This window comes from Panulirus ornatus, chromosome 67 (assembly GCF_036320965.1).
Source record: "Panulirus ornatus isolate Po-2019 chromosome 67, ASM3632096v1, whole genome shotgun sequence".
NCBI lineage: Eukaryota > Metazoa > Arthropoda > Malacostraca > Decapoda > Palinuridae > Panulirus > Panulirus ornatus.
The window spans coordinates 3,202,939-3,222,426 of NC_092290.1; the positions used below are offsets into that span (position 1 = coordinate 3,202,939).

Genomic DNA, 19,488 nt, shown 5'->3' on the forward strand with positions numbered 1-19,488 from the left:
CTTACCTGGGGCAGTGGAGTGCAACTTGACATCCACAAAAGTGCTGCTTCACTTTGTAGCCATCAACTAACCCTCTTGGTATGCAGGAGGATAGTACTGGTAATATACCTCCCTGGTCGTTGGCTGCCTACCAACTACTATTGCCTAGTAAATAAAATGAACTAGTATAAAAGTAAGAAGTGTTCTCCAAATTAATGTTTCACAAACTTATTAGACATAGGTTGATGACAGAAAAAGGCAGGTGGGGTTAAGTGGTGTTGCAGAGGTTGTGTGTACCTAAATTTCCCTATTTAAGTGGGGATGGAGTGTTTATAGATAAATCTTTTTATGCTTCTTAAACATGAAAATTAAAATACCACATTTCCCTTCAGGACATTCTAATGGCCTGCTGGAGTTACCGGCCAGATGAAAGACCAGAGTTCTCCACCATGCAAGCCAATTTGAATAGATTGCCTAAAAAGCGACTGCACCGGTCACCTTCCCATCCTGTCCATCTTTCGCGGTCAGCTGAGAGCGTCTTCTAATAAAGATGTCATTATTTTCAAGGTTTTTGTTGCATCAATTTGGAAAGAGTTTGTGTACAACTTGGAACTTAGACAAGCAGTCTAAGCCAGCAAATAGAGCACATCTCTAGTAATGATTGCCATGAACAATACATGTGGACCTAGCCTTGGTTTTATAGATACTTGGTAACTAGGACATTAGTTAACAGCAGCTATAAAATCTACTGTCTGAGCATTACATCATTTTCTTGTGAGCCATGAAATTTGTGTACTCAAAATTTTAAGCGAATTGGATTAGGTTAATTGGATCTTGTGTAACTGAGCATTGTTTTTGAAAAACAAGATAACTTGCTTTTTGATAACTCAAGTTAGCTTTGGAAGAGTATTAAAAGAATATTCTTAATTGCATTAGTCCTCAAGCTTGTTGGTAACGAGTTAGCTTTGGGAACAGACACCTTGGAAGAATAGTATTAAAAGAATATTCAAAGAATTTTGTCCTCTAATGAGGGTTTAGGATATGTAATGCACAAAGCTTATGTAGATTAAACAAGCTTGCAACTTAGCAGGTTGCTTAGCTTACTACATTGCAGATCATGCTAACTTACAATTGTGGAAGTCATTCTGACTTACAAGTCTGCAGATTATACTAGCTAACAGCTGGAGGTCACACTGGTTGACAACTCTGGAGGTCACACTAGCTTACAACTCTTAAAAGGTCACACTGGTTTATAGCTCTATGGGTTGTATCAGCTCATTGCTCTGCAGATTGTTCTAGTTTGCATTTGTGCCAGTCAAGCTAGTATACAGGTCTGCTGGTTGTGCTACCTTGCAACTCTGCAGGTCAAACAAGTGTTATGAAGTGTACTAACTTGCAGTATTGCATGTCAAACTAGCTCACAGCTCTGCAGATTGTACTGGCTTCCAACTTTGTGGGCTTACAGCTTTGAAGATCATTCTAGTCTGCTATCATTTTGGTTTAAAATGCTTGTAATTATGCAGGCAAGACAGCTTACATTTTGCAATTTAGGGAGGTTGGGAATCCACTGGTAATTTCCAGGTAGTTTTTAGTATATTCAGGTTATTAATGCGTTAGTTATTGTCACAAGAAGTTACTGCATCATGTTACCAAGAAGTTGGTAAGGAAATTTGAAACAGTTGAATAGATATTTTTTAAGTGACTTACAGAAGTTTTATAAGAAATTATCTATGAATTATTCTGTAAATGAAAATTAAGCAATTTGTTCATATATCAAAACATTGAAAAGGACACTCAACTAATTAAGTTATTTATAAATTGCTCAAAATACATTTTATTGTAATTAAATATTGAACACCAGTGAAAAAAGCTTTGCCTGGATAATAACATAAAAGCAATCAAGATGTGACATCAGAAGCTATCTCCAAAATGACTTGCCAAATCATATTATTGAGAGACACCCACCATCTTGCATATACATTCACAAAGCAGCAGTACCAAACACCAAGCATTTTACCTGCATTAGCTGTACTCTATGTTTATGCTTGCTTGACTTGTGGTAAATTCTCATTGATAGAAACTGTATTTTCGTAAACACAGCTTGGCCATGACTCCATGAAACAATTAAATTGTATGGTGCTGCTGGTCTTGGAGATTTGATGCGAATTAATTGTAGTGTGTCTCAATACAGTTTGAAGTTTGCATAGCTGTTTCCAGATTGAAACAATTTTAAACCCACTAGTTAATACAAGTCCAACATTTTCTAGTCAGCCAATGTACACTAGGGAGTTTCCTGCAGTAGATAAAGATATATTAGTACATCTTGTGACGAGCATTTGTGGACATGCAGAGCTTCTATGAGGTTAATTATTTGTGTTGTGAAGTAGACAGTAGAGCAGATTCTGAGACAAACCTCATGTGAAGTGATAAAATAAAGTTATGAGGATAATTCAGAGAATACTGATGATGCATGAGTACTTTGCCACTTGGATACCAAAACTGTATTGTTTCAGAATTTGTCCAAATGTGCTTTGTTGAAACTTACACAAAGTTCACGATTGCTAGTCAGATTATGTATGCTGATGAGAGAGTCTGCTCCATCGTACATATGATTAACAGTATCAACAGAAGGCTAGTCAGGCCCATCACTGACATAATTGACTAATAGATATATTGAATTCAGTGAAGTTTATTAGAGCCTAAGGGTCAGCAGCATTGCAACCACTTACTTGTCATCGAGACTGTTTCTCTGTAAGCATAACTTTGTAACTGAAGCTGCTGGTAAATGATCGGACAGTGTATCAGCTGTCAGAGATGTGAAGTCATGTCAGTGGTCCACTGTGGATAACTCAAGAGACTTTCTCACTGTCGGCTGCTGGCTCAATTGGCTTGTAATTTTTATGAGTATAATTGAGTTGAATAACAGCTATGTTCCGTATCCAAACTTCCATTGATATCTGAATATAAAGAAAATCACATGTCAGTTGTATTTTAGTGTAAATGCACAGCACCTTATTAAGTATTCTTCTGATGCTGTTTCAGTACTTTGTTTTGTTCCATTTCATCATTTGTATATGCGATATGTTAAGCAGGTGATAGAATTTGAAATCAAGTCATTATGATAAGCATCATTGATAAATTAACCTTAAAAAAGGTTACTGAAACTATTTATGCACTCTTCAAAGTCCAGTTTATGCTGTGTTTTTGTCCTCTTTGTAATATTTGTAATACAGTCTGATCTTGGTAATTCCATCTAAGAATTCATTCCATGTTTTTCCTTTCTCACTCATAAGCAGAAAATTGTTGTTTGAAATCATCCCCATTAATATCCTTTGCTGCTGTCTAGCAGTTGGAGTTACCAGGTTTTGTCTGTACTTGTATGCTCTTCTATCTTAGTGTTTTCTTATGCATCATGTGCTATTTGGCTGAAACTGATCAACAGGGTTCTTCCCTGATAGGAAGTCATTTAGAAATTATTCTGAGGAATTCATCGAAGTATTATTACATTATATTTTCAAGTTGATGTGTACTCCAACATTTCAATTGCACATTCTTTCCCATTTATGAATATTTTATCTCGGTCTTTGATATATTTCTTCTTGATCTTTTTTTTTTCAACATTCAACTTTCTCTCGGTTATTAATCCTGTCACAGCTTCAACATTTACCACTATACCATTAACTTGTTCATATTTCCATGTACCACTTTTAATTCTTTCATCCTCTTTAGTTTTAAAAGATCCATCTTCATTTTGTGATCATGGACATCTCTCACCTTTTACCACAACCGTTTCATCTTCTTGCCATTGTTCATCTGGGTTGTGTTGTTCTGCTTTCATCAAGATCACTGAACAGTATATCCCTTTTACCAAGATGTATTATGCAACTAAAAGCCTATAACAAAGTTCATCTTCCCCAGATACCCATGATCCTATCAATGCCTTTTCGTCCCACATAACAGTTCCTTCCATACCACTGACAATCCCCATCTTCCAGTCACTCCTGGCTAGCTCCTAATTTATTAATTTCTCCTTTCCAACACAGCTCTTTCTTATTACTACAGTCAAGTCTATACCTCATCCTGTTGTTTCTTGACAATTTAAAACTGTTCTTACTGAAATTTTAGTTTCAATGCGAGGTATATTGTAAGAAGCATTCCTTGTTATACCTCATTCTTTTTTTGTGAACTTGATGTTTCTGTTTTCAGACAATTATAAAATTTTGTTCGAGGTATATGACAAGATTATCATTTGAGAGTTTTGGGTTAGGTGCCAGTGAAGTTTGTTTTCTAGTGTGCATGTTGTGAATAGGATAGCAGATCTTCTCGATACCTATCCAACTCAACTTAGCAACTTCGATTTTGAAATGCTGAACTGCAGAATGATGAAGGTCTCTATCATATTCTGCTACACAACATACCTAGGAAACAGTTTATCCAGGGCTCTTATCTTAAAGGAAGCACTTCATCTGGGACCCTCTATCTGAACAAAGTTCAGGGCATTGCTATTATCATTTAATAGTAGTATATGGTCTGATTGCATTTACTATGATTTTAAGAAAGCGTTCGGCGTTTCAAAGGGTCCAGAATGAAAATTTGTTGAATTGGATGTATTTTGCATTATGTTTTTATTTTCTGCCCACGAGTCCTTATCCAAGACACGGGTTCCTCATTAGGTAGGGTTGTTGCTGTATCCTTGTTGCTGCTCGGTGTTTTATATGCCAAGCTTATTTCCTGTAGTAAATGTTTGTGTGAAGTCTCTGGCTTTTTCTCCAATGATGATGGTGCGGGAGAGACTCTAGGGAACAAAATTTGTCTGAATCAGGTTGGAAGTTGCAGACTCTGGATAATGTGAATTTTTTGTCCTGTATCCCGAGATTTGAAACTCGTATCTGATCAGTACAACTGTTACTATATTACTTGTTCTACTGTTTAATTTTGACCGTTGAGAGCTGTTTATCTTGGAGCAACTCACATGATACTTGGCATCTTATTTTCTCCTTCCTTCTAGCTCAGTGAGTCCCTCAAAGTGTTCTCCCCCAATGCATTTTGAGGGTTGCACTGAACACATGAATCCCAGGGACATTGGCCAACTGCAGTAATCCCCCACTGCATTAGACCATTGCTCTTAGGCACCTGATTTCATTGATTTTGATTTATTCTGTAACTGTAGGTGGTTTCCTGAAGATTATGGAACTTGAATTCATAATCTTTTTTTTTTCATTTTGTAAGACCTGTGATTTCTTACCTTTGTGATATTTGTAGTAACTTCCATGATGTTTTTTTTTTTGTAAAACATAGTATGCTTTCTGCTATTCAGTTTTTCCACAGCATCTCTATAAGGATACATACATATGATTATACTATATTTCTTTTATCCTTCGTCTTGCTGGATGCCAAGTATCAGTCATACATCCTCCCCCACCTCTTCCCACAAACGAAATAGTGTGTGTGCTGAGGTGGTTTGGTTCTGGGTGTGGCTATCCCTGACAGCTTCCCCCCTCTTAGGGTCAGCCTTTCACCCAGATTTATTGTCCAAGTAAAGAGGAAGTCCAGGGTTCTGCTCTCAGCCCTTATCTTCAATTTTGTTTTTATTATCAATGGTTTGTAAAATGTGTATCACTAGATTTATAATTCATTAATATTATGTATTATACTTAATTTATTTGTACATAATGATGTGTCTACCAAATATAGTTTGTATATATTATGCATTAATACATAAGTCTTTTTATCATAATTATTGCCTATTATAAACCTCAAGTTGACTTCTCTTAAGAAGCTTTAAAGGGATGATCAAAAGAAAAATGCATTTTACCTCAATTTCTAGTAATACTAAATACATGCAAACCGAATCAGAGGAGGTGGGATATTGGTTTCATTTGCTGATGTGTGCAAGAGGATGGTGTTGAGAATGTGTGTAAAGCTAGGGTTTTGCATTTGAAAAGAATGGCCATTCTCCTGCTAATAAATTTAGGTATATGGGAATGAAGATTTAGGATGCTTATGAGTAAAGGTGAAGCTAGAGGTAAAGTTATGGTAGGAAGAAAAACTAGAAGCAGCACACCAAAAGCCCTGATGAATGGGAAGAATTTATATGGTGTGCTTATGGTGCTGCTATGCTGAAGTGCTTATTCTAGCTCGAAGGATGGATGTTAATCTTTATTTCACCAAGCCTGAATTGCTAAAACATCTGTAGAGGAAAGAGAAGAGAGATACAGCCTGAAGGAACCATTAGAGAGATGCAAAAGTCTTTAATACTGTATGGTCATGTAGGACATAGGAGGCACTGTGATTAAAGGTAAAAGAGGCAAACCTTGAAAAGGACAGATGGAGTGAGTGAACTGTTGAGGGATGCGGGTATTTCTGAAAGGGAAGACAAACGATTTATAATTATGTGAAATATCTTCCTCGCGTGTTGTAGAAGGCGACTAGAGGGGACAGGAGCGGGGGGCCAGAAATCCTCCCCTCCTTGTATTTTTAACTTTCTAAAATGGGAAACAGAAGGAGTCACGCGGGGAGTGCTCATCCTCCTCGAAGGCTCAGACTGGGGTGTCTAAATGTGTGTGGATGTAACAAAGATGTGAAAAAAGGAGAGAAAGGTAGTATGTTTGAGGAAAGGAACATGGATGTTTTGGCTCTGAGTGAAACAAAGCTCAAGGGTAAAGGGGAAGAGTGGTTTGGGAATGTCTTGGGAGTAAAGTCAGGGGTTAGTGAGAGGACAAGAGCAAGGGAAGGAGTAGCAGTACTCCTGAAACAGGAGTATGTGATAGAATGTAAGAAAGTAAATTCTCGATTAATATGGGTAAAACTGAAAGTTGATGGAGAGAGATGGGTGATTATTGGTGCATATGCACCTGGGCATGAGAAGAAAGATCATGAGAGGCAAGTGTTTTGGGAGCAGCTGAACGAGTGTGTTAGTGGTTTTGATGCACAAGACCGGGTTATTGTGAAGGGTGATTTGAATGCAAAGGTGAGTAATGTGGCAGTTGAGGGAATAATTGGTATACATGGGGTGTTCAGTGTTGTAAATGTAAATGGTGAAGAGCTTGTAGATTTATGTGCTGAAGAAGGACTGGTGATGGGTTTTCAGAAAAAGAGTGAATGTTGGGGTGAAGAGGGTGGCGAGAGTAAGTGAGCTTGGGAAGGAGACTTGTGTGAGGAAGTAAGTACCAGGAGAGACTGAGTACAGAATGGAAAAAGGTGAGAACAATGGAAGTAAGGGAGGAATGGGATGTATTTAGGGAATCAGTGATGGATTGCGCAAAAGATGCTCGTGGCATGAGAAGAGTGGGAGGTGGGTTGATTAGAAAGGGTAGCGAGTGGTGGGATGAAGAAGTAAGATTAGTGAAAGATAAGAGAAGGATTTGGACGATTTTTGCAAGGAAAAAATGCAATTGAGTGGGAGATGTATAAAAGAAAGACAGGAGGTCAAGAGAAAGGTGCAAGAGGTGAAAAAGAGGGCAAATGAGAGTTGGGGTGAGAGAGTATCATTAAATTTTAGGGAGAATAAAAAGATGTTCTGGAAGGAGGTAAATAAAGTGCGTAAGACAAGGGAGCAAATGGGAACTTCATTGAAGGGTGCAAATGGGGAGGTGATAAGTAGTGGTGATGTGAGGAGGAGATGGAGTGAGTATTTTGAAGGTTTGTTGAATGTGTTTGATGATAGAGTGGCAGATATAGGGCGTTTTGGTCGAGGTGGTGTGCAAAGTGAGAGGGCTAGGGAAAATGATTTGGTAAACAGAGAAGAGGCAGTAAAAGCTTTGTGGAAGATGAAAGCCTGCAAGGCAGCAGGTTTGGATGGTATTGCAGTGGAATTTATTAAAAAAGGGGGTGACTGTATTATTGACTGGTTGATAAGGTTATTTAATGTATGTATGCCTCATGGCGAGGTGCCCGAGGATTGGCGGAATGCGTGCATAGTGCCTTTGTACAAAGGCAAAGGATACGAGTGAGTGCTCAAATTACAGAGGTATAAGTTTGTTGAGTATTCCTGGTAAATTATATGGGAGGGTATTGATTGAGAGGGTGAAGGCATGTACAGAGCATCAGATTGGGGATGAGCAGTGTGGTTTCAGAAGTGGTAGAGGATGTGTGGATCAGGTGTTTGCTTTGAAGAATGTATGCGAGAAATACTTAGAAAAGCAAATGGATTTGTATGTAGCATTTATGGATCTGGAGAAGGCATATGATAGAGTTGATAGAGATGCTCTGTGGAAGGTATTAAGAATATATGGTGTGGGAGGCAAGTTGTTAGAATCGGTGAAAAGTTTTTATCGAGGATGTAAGGCATGTGTACGTGTAGGAAGAGAGGAAAGTGATTGGTTCTCAGTGAATGTAGGTTTGCGGCAGGGGTGTGTGATGTCGCCATGGTTGTTTAATTTGTTTATGGATGGGGTTGTTAGGGAGGTGAATGCAAGAGTTTTGGAAAGAGGGGCAAGTATGAAGTCTGTTGGGGATGAGAGAGCTTGGGAAGTGAGTCAGTTGTTGTTCGCTGATGATACAGTGCTGGTGGCTGATTCATGTGAGAAACTGCAGAAGCTGGTGACAGTTTGGTAAAGTGTGTGAAAGAAGAAAGTTAAGAGTAAATGTGAATAAGAGCAAGGTAATTAGGTACAGTAGGGTTGAGGGTGAAGTCAATTGGGAGGTAAGTTTGAATGGAGAAAAACTGGAGGAAGTAAAGTGTTTTAGATATCTGGGAGTGGATCTGGCAGCGGATGGAACCATGGAAGCGGATCATAGGGTGGGGGAGGGGGCGAAAATCCTGGGAGCCTTGAAGAATGTGTGGAAGTCGAGAACATCATCTCGGAAAGCAAAAATGGGTATGTTTGAAGGAATAGTGGTTCCAACAATGTTGTATGGTTGCGAGGCGTGGGCTATGGATAGAGTTGTGCGCAGGAGGATGGATGTGCTGGAAATGAGATGTTTGAGGACAATGTGTGGTGTGAGGTGGTTTGATCGAGTAAGTAACGTAAGGGTAAGAGAGATGTGTGGAAATAAAAAGCGTGGTTGAGAGAGCAGAAGAGGGTGTTTTGAAATGGTTTGGGCACATGGAGAGAATGAGTGAGGAAAGATTGACCAAGAGGATATATGTGTCGGAGGTGGAGGGAACGAGGAGAAGTGGGAGACCAAATTGGAGGTGGAAAGATTGAGTGAAAAAGATTTTGTGTGATCGGGGACTGAACATGCAGGAGGGTGAAAGGAGGGCAAGGAATAGAGTGAATTGGATCGATGTGGTATACCGGGGTTGACGTGCTGTCAGTGGATTGAATCAGGGCATGTGAAGAGTCTGGGGTAAACCATGGAAAGCTGTGTAGGTATGTATATTTTCGTGTGTGGACGTATGTATATACATGTGTATGGGGGTGGGTTGGGCCATTTCTTTCGTTTGTTTCCTTGCGCTACCTCGCAAACGCGGGAGACAGCGACAAAGCAAAAAAAAAAAAAAAAGAAAAAATAGTGTGTGGATGGAGATAAATTTTGCTTCACCACTCTACTGAATATTCAAAAAAGTTGAAGAGACTTGTGCAGCAAATGGAACTATGTTGGGTGAAGGGGTGAAGCTTCTTGGAACACTGAAGAATGTGTGGAGAGAGACGTTATCTAGGAAGGTGAAAATAGGTTATGTTTGAAGGTATAGTCATCCCAGCATTTTTTGGATGCAAGGCATAGGCTATAGATAAAGCTGTGCAGAGGAGGCTGGATATGTTGGAAATGAAATGTTCAAGGGCAATATGTTGTGCGAGGTGGTTTGATTAAGTAATGAAATGGTAAGATGTGTGGTAATCAAATGCTTGTGAGAGCTGAAGAGGGTGTGCAGAGATGTTAGAAGTGACGGGAACAAGAACAGGGAGACCAAACTGGTGATGGAAGGATGGAATGAAAAGGATTTCGAGTAACTGGGACCTGAACATGCTGGACAATAAAAGGCACGCAAGGGATAGAGTAAATTGGAATGATTTGGTACACTAGGGTTGAAATGCTATCAACAGACAGAACCAGGGTATGCAAAGTGACATGGTTGTGGATAGGAAGCTGTGGTTTCAGGTCATTACAGATGACAGCTGGTGAATGGATAACCACCCTTTTTGTCCATTCTTGGCGCTACTTAATTACCATGGGAAATGATCAAGTATGAAAAAACACATTTGAAGCCAAACTAATTTTCAAAGAAAAACAGCAAAAAATGGAGGTCCTTTTCAGGCCAAAAGACTATCTTTCAAAATTAGATTATAACAAAGGGCCTCTATCCTTGAAAAAAGTAAAACTTCTGACCGCTTCTTTGACCAACAAAAAGCATAAAATTATGAATGGAATAATCATGAAATATTTTTCATGTAATAACCTAAATGCTTCAACACAAAAGACTTAATGGTCCCAAGAATATATTAGCCCTAGCATATATTATATATATATATATATATTAGCTTAGCATGAAAACTAGGCCCTGTACCGAAGCTCCGAAGCAAATCTATGGTATTTTCAGGCCAAAAATCTTGTTTCAAGAGTGGTATATAACAAATCCTTGTATACTGTAAAATACAATACTTCCTCTTGCCGACACATACCAAATAAGTCAAGAGAATTACTGCTATGCATTTCAATTATGTAACTCATTGAATGCTTGGCCACAGGACTTCATGGCCACCAAAAAAGTATTTCAACCACAGAATCTATTTAGTATGAAAAATAGGCCTCGTTAAGATTTTGAAGCTGGATGAAAGAACACGCCTTTATCACTCAATGTACTGTCGATTGCTTCCCATAAGAGTACATAATGATAGAAACGCGTGGGACAAAATGATGAATATGAAAAATTGAAAGGCTATTCTTCACCACAAGCACGAGAGATCAGCATGTCTTGCGTGTCTGTCACCTTTCCAAATATCAAGACCTTACGAAGGTGGGAAAAGCAGAGTGCTACTAGTCTGAGGTATTATATGAAACATCTACTCCGTAATGTCATTTTCAAAAGCAATCCAATCATCGTAATACTGCTAGAATACATACATCATGAAAGAATGCATGGTATGAGAATTATCACTAACAGACTACTTTTTCATCTTTTTTTCAACCGATGGGTATATAATTGGCTAATACTACTGCGGGAGCTTGGCGGTACTGATCACTTGAGAACTAATATCTGTGGTTATTTAATACATGGGATATACGTAGTGAAGTACGCTGAGAAGTAGTGCAGTGTGGTCTGTCATGAGAAGTAACACGATGAGGTCGGCAAGTGAGAAGTGGTACACTTGTATCTACGTAGCCAAATGTGGTTTACCTGTGAATAGCATCGTTCAGTCTACCTTGAGAAGTACAAGCAAGTGGTTTACTTAAACATTTTATCCGAACAAAGGCTTGTACACCTTTACCCATGATTTGGGACTATACCTTAAAAAGTTTTGCTATTATCTTTCAGGCCTATCGCCTGCCACGGTCAATAAGGCCGTCACCGTCAACTTGCTAATTACTTAATGAAAAAGTGTTAAAAGATAACTATATGACCTCACTTTCTCCCACTGCACGATATGGCCCTTGATATAAAGCGACACCACACACACACATATATATATATATATATATATATATATATATATATATATATATATATATACACACACTTGACTACCATTTCCCTTATCAGTGAGGTAGTATCAGGAACAAAGGAAGTCTGCATTCGCGCACAACTATTCTCTAGCTGTCATTTGCAATGCATCGAAACCACAGCTCCCTACCCACAGCCATGCCCTACAGACCTAGCCATGGTTCGCCCCTGCTACTTTCCACACCCTGGCTCAGCCCACTGACATCTTCAACTATCACCCAGGCGTTTTCCCAAACACGACTTTCCGCATTGAGAGACGTAGAGGTTTTTCTTACCCTAGTTTATTATTATATATATATATATATATATATATATATATATATATATATATATATATATATATATAATTATGGCTTACTAGTTACTAAATACGAATACATAGTAGAAGCGCTTCAATTTTCATGCCAAAAAAAATTCTTGGACAAGAAGATGCAACATCTGTAATTGTCCACAGTTTCAGTAGTCATCATGGATACGTCTGTAATCATTCTAGATGTAGTTAAGCGTTAGCGACGGACGAAATTCATCTACGATAAAGAACAATGTAGACATTGACACTTCTAAGATACATGAAAAATAAATACAAAATGTTAATCTATCAAAACATACGAAACGAACACACATATATCTTCGCGTCTTAGAAATTTCCGTCATACTTAAATGTTACAAGATTAATTCATTGCGTTGAATTCGCCTTTTTAAAGGCCCATTTTACTGTTGAGAGAGAGAGAGAGGCGTTCTTAGTGCTCGTGGTTAGAAGCATGCGAGTGAGAGAGCAAGCATCAGTCTTGTAGGATGCGTTATGATGGACGGGTAACGGGTCCTGTGGCAACTGGTGTCATTTACAACACTATTCTGGTTGATAACTGTTGTTGTCAGTGGTGGTAGTGGATTGTGGTATAAAGTACAGGTGACAGTAGATGGTGGTGGTACTACAACACGAAACTCGCCGGTGTTTTAACCCATTCGTTCCCGTCTTTAGTGCATGTAGAAGCTTAGATCTACATGTATTTCAGTGTGTTTAAGTGTTTTTACTTACTATCTCGCTCTAAGTCTATTTGTTCCCACTTTATGTATACACCTACGAATATCCTTATTGACTTGTTTACTTACTGAGCCCTGATAAGAACCAGACATTTTTGTGGTGTCTTCATAAATTGGTTGAGAGAACCTACCTCAAAGTTACGCCATCTCGGAAAAGCAATCAAAACTAACTTTCTCCTGATAAAAAAAAAAAAATGCACAAAGTGTGAAGTAATAAAACTGATGCGGCGAAATTAGATTAATGAGGGATGGTGAATGGTAATACATCAGGTGTAAAGAACACGAGGAAACAACTACACTACCCAAGGGTGCAATATCTGGAACGTAAATACTTCGAAGGTCTCGAAAACACAGGAGCATAAAGGTATTTCCAAAATGGTCACCAGACTACAACCTCACAAAGGTAAAATACCTCGGGGGAGTTCGTGGTAGGACAACTAAAACAGGCGATGTCCACGATATTTGGAAGCATTGTCATTCCAAAGCCTTATTGGTCTGCTAATGCAGCAAATCAACTTAATTACTTGCAAGTATATTCCGGACGATCAAGGAAAAAATACAGCAATACAGACGCAGATATACCTGTAGCGGGAAGGCGATTACAGACAATACACTTTCATTACGATAAATGCTACCGTTTCACAGAAGGAGAAATACAAAGACAGAAGTGGAATAATAAAAACTCTTTGCTAGTAAATAGATGTCATCTTCCATGATGTAATTCATGATAACATGAAAGACAGAGGGAAATAATATACAACTACAGGACAAGAAAAAGTTACTGTACTACAGACTACACGATAAGGATGTCCAGCTCCTGGGAGGCAGGTACCTAACATGCGACCATTTCCCCTGTCAGTAAGAACGTAAACAAATCTCGTTCAGTCTTCGTCAGATGTTACCTTTGTAGATCCAGTTCGCGTGACTAGACTTTTGAGTCAGTGTTTACTGGGAGAGCAAAGGGCTAACTGGAAATCTCATGAGGCATAGCGTGACGCTATTGTTCAGTTGTGTGTGGTTTGAAAAGAGAACGTACGAAGATTTATAGAAATCTAAATGTTTGTCTTCCCATCGCCTCGTCTGCCGCGCGTGACTTCGCCGTTTTGAAAAATAAGAACGCGAGAATTTTTTCCTCTTGTATCATTGTTTTCAAGCATGTTGAGAATTGTACCGAGAGTCGGAGGTAAGTCCCAACAGCGATTTAACCTTGTATTCTCTATAACCTTGTGCTATTGGCTAAAAAGAATGCAATACAGTGTGTGTGTGTGTAAGATGAGAAGAGGCTTATCAGCGGTTGGAATACAAGTGGTGATGTCAACAGTGATGACGCAAGCAAGCAAGTGATGATGTCAGGAATGATGCCTTCGTGAGACGAGTTTCCCCAAAAAGGCACAGGTTTCGCCAGAGGCCACCACACACACACTTCGTGACCTGTGTGAGCGGAAGACGACTTACAATCACTATGGCCAACACCGCCAGGCTCAGAGAGACCAACTGGACGAGTACCGATCGTAAAACAACATCTCCAAAGTCTCTCAAAATGTACCATCCTTACTTGACGTGTCACATACCGTCTGTGAAGGATGCAACGCCTTAAGATTCACGTAAACCTTCTTAAGATTACTTCGTGATGGAGAGGAAATGTGTGGCAGAAATCAAATACGGATATTTTCAATGAACGAGTTAGGATATGATAATTCTATATCGATTACCTTGTGGATGATATAATTGGCCATAGTATCCAGTAATGATAATTTCGACTATACAGACGAAATATTTCAAAGGAAAAGGTTAGTTATGCTACTCATGGTAGATGCGAAGTACTGTAATATCAGCTTTGTTTCCCAGTTTTTATGACCGTAAAATTAAGCTTTAATGAAAAACGTGAATCATGTATCAGACCTCTTGATCGAGACAAACCTATAGCGGTTATATGACATTCCAGAGTTTAGGGCTCGAGAAATATTGATGCCGGAGATAAATTTAAAAGCTAATATATATATTATATATATATATATATATATATATATATATATATATATATATATATATATATTATATAGCTTAATAGAACGTAAAGGGAGTTGGACGGTCGGGGGCAGGGTAGGGGATTACAAGGGATGGGTTGGGGGAGGAGGAAGGAGTCGTGTTGCGCGGGTGGGGTTCATATAATGGAAGGAAGGAAGTACTGAGGAGTATGTCCGGCTGCTACAACGACCATCATCATCATCATGGGGAAGCTTCGAAGTCCAAAAATCCATCGGAGCCTCGAAGCTAGGCTTTCAAGGCCGGTGGAAGAGTCTATTGGCAATAATAAATCAACCGATTCAAAAAAATTTTCGGAGGAGATTTCAACGCGGCAGTAGATAGCTATCCGTCGTACCGCGCCCGGTAGAGGGAGGGTGTCTGTTTGTTCTCGCTTCACTGAGCAGAGCTACGTCGACCTGTATATATAGTGGCCTGGGAGGGTTAATGATAGAGCGGCAAGACCTTTAAATAACGGCTGGTCTGCCACAGTGGCCAGTCATGGCCACTGCGGACGTGGCCAGCGGGCAAATATACATACATACATCCATGGTGGAGCATCCTCGTCTGTGTTCCGCTAAACACTTTTTTTCTCGCACTAACTTCGCTATAATAAGCATATAACTGCTACCTGGTGTGTGTGCATATAAATGTACACGTAAGGTTTAAAGAGATGGTTTATCTACGTACAAGGTTGAGAGACGCGGCAACATGAATGTAAAACCCTCTCCCTAAAATATACGTATTGCACTCGCATAGGCAAAAACATACAGAAACAAACAGTGATTTCACGGAGGCAAAGACAGACAGATGCACTCCAATATACACGAGATGGAGTGGGCCGGTACACCTAACCCCGTAATACGGTACTTGTTACGGGGGGGGGGGGGGGGGTGCAGCTAGTGGTACCACCGCCCACTCTCAGCAGCCGTAGACCCTCCACCACCCATCCACTCCACCACCCATCCACTCCTCCACCCATCCACTCCTCCACCACCCATCCACTCCTCCACCACCCGCGGCGTCAGGAGGGGGAGGATAGGGTGGGGTGGGTGGTATATCCTACCCCCTCCGGCAGCACTTCCCGTCCGACTGAGAATTGGTTGCAACATATAATTTCGTCTGTGGAGCGGACTCCCTCTGGTGGTGTGAGTGTAGTAGCAGCTTGCTCATGGAACCAACCAACCAAAAACCAAACACACCTCCAAAAAAAAAAAACTAATTTCTCCTGTATCAAAGAGATTACACAATGTGTCTTAAAAGGTTTCTGTAGTTATCTCCAATAACAGGCAAGTATGACGTCGCGAAATGTTACAAACACAATTGTTTTCCCTCTAAGTGTTCAAGGAAGGTAAAAAATTACGATCTGTATTCGGACATGTAGCAAGGGTCGTACTGTCGCGCTCAAGGGTCGTAAAGTCGTGCTCAAGGGTCGTATCATCGTGGTCAAGGGTCGTAACGTCGTGCTCAAAGGTCGTATCTTCTCATAGGTCGTATCATTGTGCTCAAAGGTCGTTAAATTGCGATAGACTTAAGGCCAGGAAGTCGGAGGCGCACATCAACATCCAACAGTCACGTTGGGACAAACAGGGTCACACAGAATCTGTTACGTGTTCTTCCTTAATCTCTACATCTGAGAATAAATCTTTGCTTAACTATCAACACTGTTTCGCCTAAGCAACTATCGAAAGACTGTAAGTCTTATGGGTTACTGAATATCGTATCTATTAAACTTATAAAACGTCTAAATATAATTTCTAATACTAAATTAAATAGGATGAAAAGCTTCGAGTGAAGAATCGGACAAAATGCTAGCACGCCTCTTTCGTCCAGGGATAAATGCACCTGTTGTGAGGTAACATTCGCAGAGCTGGGGTCCCCAACCCTCAGCCCCGTTGGCTAGAGAAAGGAAGAGGAACGTTTTCACTTCCTGATATAACCTACTGGGTATGTGTATGACGCCCCAGACCGGAGGCTAATTATAGCAGATGAATTCTGTGAAATTGGGAAAGGAGAAATAATGATAGACAGCAAGACAGAGACATACATACATATACAGAGACTGACAAGACAAGAGTCCAAGTCTATCTGAATCATGTCTTGGACAATTCCAAGTAGGTGATCAGTGTATCACTAGAGCTGAAGGCAGTGACCATTACTTACAAGTTGGGAAAATTTTCCGGATGAATAACAAACTCGACCACCTATATGTTTGGGAGAGGTGCACGTGTTACTTCCCACATCACTAAACAGTGTAAAACGTTCGTGGTAATGTAATTTATGGCAAGCTTTATCTAGCTTTCGCTTTCTACCAGAAAAAATACAATTTTCTTTTACGAGTTTTAAATATAGAAGCTCTCGATTCTACACACTTCTTATGCCTAAACTTTAATCTACTCTTTTAAGGAAACTGCTCCTTAAAACTTTTGTCAAGTATTCTAACTGGATCACAGGCTTGTACAAATCAGATTCACCATTATACTGTACACGGCCGAGGAGAATCTCAAAACAGAAATGAAGTTCGATTTATCTTCAGTCGTGAAAAGCAGTGGGGGAGGCATTGGGTCATGAGGATGTTAACTTTTTTTTTTCCGGGTATGGAGGACGGTCGAGCTATTGTGAGGGAAGAGGAGGGACGAAGGGGGGCTGGTCTTGAGGTCATGGCAGAGTTAGTCTAGCCTTTGTTCATAAAGTTGTCATTTCAGTCTGTCTGGTGCATTATTTCATGGGCGGTGAGGGTGGGCGAGTGGAGGGAGCAGCGGTTTGGTTAACTCCGCCCGTTGCTGCTGCACTCTCAGCGTCCTCACCCTCTCATCATAGCTGAGAAATAAGTCTGAGGTCATATTGCTCACCTCGATGGCTCTCTAGCGGGAAAATCTTCCTTTCCACACGCAAAAACGTTATTAGGTTCTACATGTCATAAAGAAGGGCCACAGGAGTGAGCGCTCGAGAGATATATATATATATATATATATATATATATATATATATATATATATATATATACTTTGTTCTTGTACAGTTACTGAGTGAAGCTATAAGGCCAGGCAACACTGGTGGCTGAGCATGCTAGAATACAAGTCGTTATGGAAATTTTCTTGAATTAATTTAAATACGTTTGAGTCTTATAATCTGCCAGTGGTTAACGAGTGACCAAGTCCACATCTCATACTATTATCTTCACGTAACCTCGGTACACGTCAGATTACACCGTGTTGAGATCTTAAATACATTGAGGTGGCAATTCACGAGTTCAGGGTCCCGCACAGTCTGCCCGTCATCACGCGAATGTTAAGCACTGTAATAAACGCGTTAATTCTACACGAAGATCCACTTCCATGCAGGGGGCGTATCTAGGGGAAATAGCGCTATGGCAAGTACTGAAATTGTGCCCCTTGGCTTGATTGAAATGTACATACGGAAGATGTATATAAAAATATACAGTGTAATCAAACTGTTGGTAGTTAGACCACTTAAATCTATATAAACTCTTCAAGACAAATTTACTTATTTGATCCAAATTGTAACGTAGAAGCGGTACTGCAACTGATAGTAGCAAAATATTACTATAGTTGAAAAGTAGGAGTTTCTTTTTTATTCACAAAACCAAACCGTTAAAAACGTCAATCGTGTAGCATAGGTCAAAAACCAAACCTGTTGAGTGGCGACCCCCTTCAAGTGGCGCCCATGGCACCTGCCCTACCTGCTATACCCTAGATACCCCACTGCTTCCATGTCTTGTGAAGACTAGACACAGCGCCACTCCTCACCTCTCTATTAAACATCGAGGTTAAACCCTCAGGAGCATTGCGGGGAGGCGACACCTGGCAACCTAAACGGCGAAGGGGGGCGGCAGGCGCACAGGGGCGGCAGTGCGCGCGGCGGCGCTGTTGTGTGTGTGTTCGATATTATACCGCGCAGGTCCTTCACGCACACGGACATTCGCTCACACAGCGCGACACGGGGGGGATCGATTAAACCCTTCCACTGTGCCTTTGTCGAAGACAAGTAACACCGCAACACCTTCGAATAGTGGGCGAATAATAGTGGAGGAAAAAACAAGCTAAATGTGCTGATTTGAGGGCATACTGAAGACGTCGGCGACGACTCAAGAAGAGGAGGAGGGTCGATTTGAGAGGGACCGCTGGTAGTGTGAACAGAGGCAGGGAGGAATGCTCCCTCCCACTTTGGTGTGTGCTACTTAAACTCCTGCAGGATCTAACTAGCTGTGAACCACGGGTAATTATTCGTTAGCGAGGTCTTAACCTAAGAATGATCCCATTTATCTAATGTCGAGGGTTCTCTGTCACCTTTTCCTCGTGCTTGCTATGTCCCACCTTTATTATAACACTTCCCTTCCACTAGTGTTGTGCTTACCTCACTCCACGTCTCAATCAACCTCCTCCCCTTCCTACCTCTCCACGCACCATAACCATTTCCTCCAAATACAGCATAACGAGATCAATCGTTGTCCTAACTATCCCCACCAGTTCTCATATAACAGCCTCCCAATCCATAAATGTTATAACTGCGTGCTCCACCTATCTAATCTGTTCCACCTGTGATATATATATATATATATATATATATATATATATATATATATATATATATATATATATATATATATACCCCTCTCCAACAGTCCTATGTTATAGTGTCCCTCACCAGGGTAATTTGTACGTCCTTGTTCAACAACCTCACTCAACTTGTAACTACTTTATACAACTGCAGATAACTCGCATGCAGAGCAGATATACGATTGACAAAACTAAGTATGAATGACCAAAGACTAAGAATTGGGGGTTGGTGACTAGCGACGTTCCCCAGGGATG

General features: G+C 40.2%; 2 protein-coding genes and 1 long non-coding RNA gene across 8 annotated transcripts in view; 2 read left to right on the top strand and 1 right to left on the bottom strand.

Moving 5' to 3' along the window:
* LOC139747092 (kinase suppressor of Ras 2-like) overlaps positions 1-1,619 on the top strand; it is a 49,121-nt gene extending 47,502 nt beyond the window's left edge. For all 5 annotated transcript variants that reach the window (XM_071658904.1, XM_071658906.1, XM_071658905.1 and 2 more), the window contains one exon: positions 372-1,619. In XM_071658904.1, coding sequence (XP_071515005.1) covers positions 372-524 — 153 coding nt within the window. In that variant the 3' untranslated portion in view covers positions 525-1,619. The remainder of the gene's footprint in view (positions 1-371) is intronic.
* A 298-nt stretch (positions 1,620-1,917) lies between these two features.
* The window catches only part of LOC139747100 (uncharacterized), a 46,674-nt gene continuing 29,103 nt past the window's right edge, over positions 1,918-19,488 (bottom strand). Inside the window, exon 4 of the long non-coding RNA XR_011712313.1 lies at positions 1,918-2,936. This is a non-coding gene — a long non-coding RNA (uncharacterized lncRNA). The remainder of the gene's footprint in view (positions 2,937-19,488) is intronic.
* LOC139747093 (uncharacterized) overlaps positions 18,538-19,488 on the top strand; it is a 54,865-nt gene continuing 53,914 nt past the window's right edge. For both annotated transcript variants that reach the window (XM_071658911.1, XM_071658910.1), the window contains exon 1: positions 18,538-18,892. The gene's annotated coding sequence lies outside the window, so the exon portion shown is untranslated. The remainder of the gene's footprint in view (positions 18,893-19,488) is intronic.